The sequence below is a fragment of the Berghia stephanieae genome, chromosome 13 (genome assembly GCF_034508935.2).
Source record: "Berghia stephanieae isolate SIO BIC M18660-M18661 chromosome 13, UCSD_Bste_1.3, whole genome shotgun sequence".
Lineage (NCBI taxonomy): Eukaryota > Metazoa > Mollusca > Gastropoda > Nudibranchia > Aeolidiidae > Berghia > Berghia stephanieae.
Window position 1 is genome coordinate 24,642,602 of NC_088372.1, and position 2,500 is coordinate 24,645,101.

The following is a 2,500-nucleotide window of genomic DNA, read 5'->3' on the forward strand; positions in this document are numbered from 1 at the left end:
ACTACTACTACTACACTACTACTACTACTACTACTACTACTACTACTACTACACTACACTACTACTACTACTACTACTACTACAACTACATACTACACTACTACTACCACTACTACTACCGCCACTACTACTACTACTACTACTACTACTACTACTACTACTACTACTACTACTACTACTACTACTACCACTACTACCGCCACCACCACTACTACAACTACTACTACTACTACTACTACTACCACCACTACTATTTTTTTTACCCTCACAAGGATTAGAAATCCTTAAAATTATGTAGTCTGGCTCAACTTTCATTTTTAATAAGTGTTAATGGCTTAGAAAATCTCATGACGTTCTGAAATGAAAGCCAACATTTCATAATCCTACGAAATTTTCGTAACAGCAAGCAGTCTGAGTTATCTATACTTCATGCTATAGAAACCGGGTTAAACTCCGGATCCATGGCCTTAATGGCTCCTGAGCACTGCTTTTCAACAATGAATAGGGAATGAGATTAGCGGAAGAGTAGCGTCCCTTGATCTTACGTCACCGGGGGAGAAGTTATTTGTAAACAAACCAATTACAAGCCACGCGCTCCAAATACAAAATTATTATTCATATTTCTGTACAAAAATGCATATCATAATCAGCGTTATGCATTTTTGTACAGAAATATGAATAATAAATTTTGTATTTTGTAGTTGGTTTGTTTACAAATAACTTCTCCACAGGTGACGTCCAACCAAGGGACGCTACTCTTCCGCTAATCTCATTCCCTATATTCAGTTTATGGAGTAACCGATTCATCCCGAAATAACACCGTTTTGAAACAGTTGGTCACGCTCGTCCTTACCTCCTGTAGTTTTCCATCTAGAGATGGTTCCCGCCATCTGGCCCTGACGATGACGTCAGCTGTATACTGTTCCTTCAGGGTGTCGATCTCTCCCACTTTGAAAAACTGGACACATACTTGTACCTTGATCTGGTGGGGAAGACAGATGATAATAATAATAATAATAATAATAATAATAATAATAATAATAATAATAATAATAATAATAATAATAATAATAATAATAATAATAACAGCGCCAATCCCGCATTACCGCAGCTCTTAGCCGTACATTGACAATGAGGGAAATCATACATGCTACACATTAACAATTGCATACATCAGATACTATGGACTATTTACATACACATAATTCTATTCATAACATTATTATGACAAAGAATAATTCATAGGGTGTGTTTTAAGGTACTTTCAGACGAAATACTTTACATCTAAAATCTAATGGTAGAGAATTCCAGACTTTTAGGGCTGCATGAGTAATGTTCTATCAGAAATGGTTTTAGAGCCCTTTTTTTTTTTAGGTAAATGAAGAAGTTGTTGATTTCTGGACCTTAGCGATAGAGGAGATGATGATTTAGAAAAAGGAGTGAAGCAGACAATTATGTCAATGATATCAAGGAATGAAGTAAACAGAAAGTGCCAGAATAAAAACCTTTTGCGGTACTGGGGAGTTGAACCGAGGTTCGAACTGTTACGGCATCCTCCACCTGGCCATGAAAGGGACACTCTACAAAAATCGACCCTAAACCCAGGAACCGTCTGATACGGCACCTTCCGCCTAGCGACAGATTGATGCTCTACAGTCGACGGTATCCACCCCATGCACCAGTAATTAATAGCGTCGATTGTAGAGAGTCCCTATTCGTGGCCAGCAGGCGGAGGGTGCCGTGACACTGGGTTCTGGTTTCCACTCATCATCCCCGTAAAAGTGTTCATATTATATTGTCTTCAGTCATTTGTCTACTCACTTCATTTCTTTTTTTTATCAGGGTGGAAATAAATTGACATAATAATTACATTTAGTGGACATTGAGCTATAGAAACGCTGAGTTTTTAAAGCCAAATTTTTCATAAGCATGGATAACGGATTTATAAATGAACATCGATGTGAAAATATCCAGAGGAAAACAAAGAATAAGGAATAGACATGGATTGCCAGCAGGGACGAAAACAGGAAATATCAACCGTCCGTTCATAGGAAACCAGGAAGTAGTATTTTACAAGGTTATATTATTTAAGTGTTGATGTATATTGAGAAATTAGAGAGCAGGCACCGGTGTGTAAAATAAAGATCTGAACAAATAAGTACGAAAGTTGCCAAACCAAGAAAGAAAAATACAAGACAAAAAGCCATCGCAAAAATAAAAGCTTTTCTCGGGTCATGGAGTCAGGAAGACTGATTTTTTGGGATGTTTTTTTTTTTAAACTTGTGTTATTCTTCCTTACTTTATCAGGAATTTTAAATACACACTTGTTCAGATCTTTATTTTTGATTCTCTAATTCTATGACGTCATACCGGAAGTGGAAGAGTTTTAAGCATCCGATACGTGACGAAGCACAGGGCGTTGCTGACATGTCTTCCCAAAGGCATGGCGACAATACCGATTATCGATAACACACAAATTATAAACATCAATATAAAGAAC

General features: G+C 37.1%; 1 protein-coding gene across 4 annotated transcripts in view; it reads right to left on the reverse strand.

Moving 5' to 3' along the window:
* Positions 1–2,500, reverse strand: part of LOC144959038 (cys-loop ligand-gated ion channel-like) — a 193,352-nt gene that overhangs the window by 24,127 nt on the left and 166,725 nt on the right. For all 4 annotated transcript variants that reach the window (XM_078891375.1, XM_078891376.1, XM_078891378.1 and 1 more), the window contains exon 2: positions 854–982. In XM_078891375.1, coding sequence (XP_078747501.1) covers positions 854–982 — 129 coding nt within the window. The remainder of the gene's footprint in view (positions 1–853; positions 983–2,500) is intronic.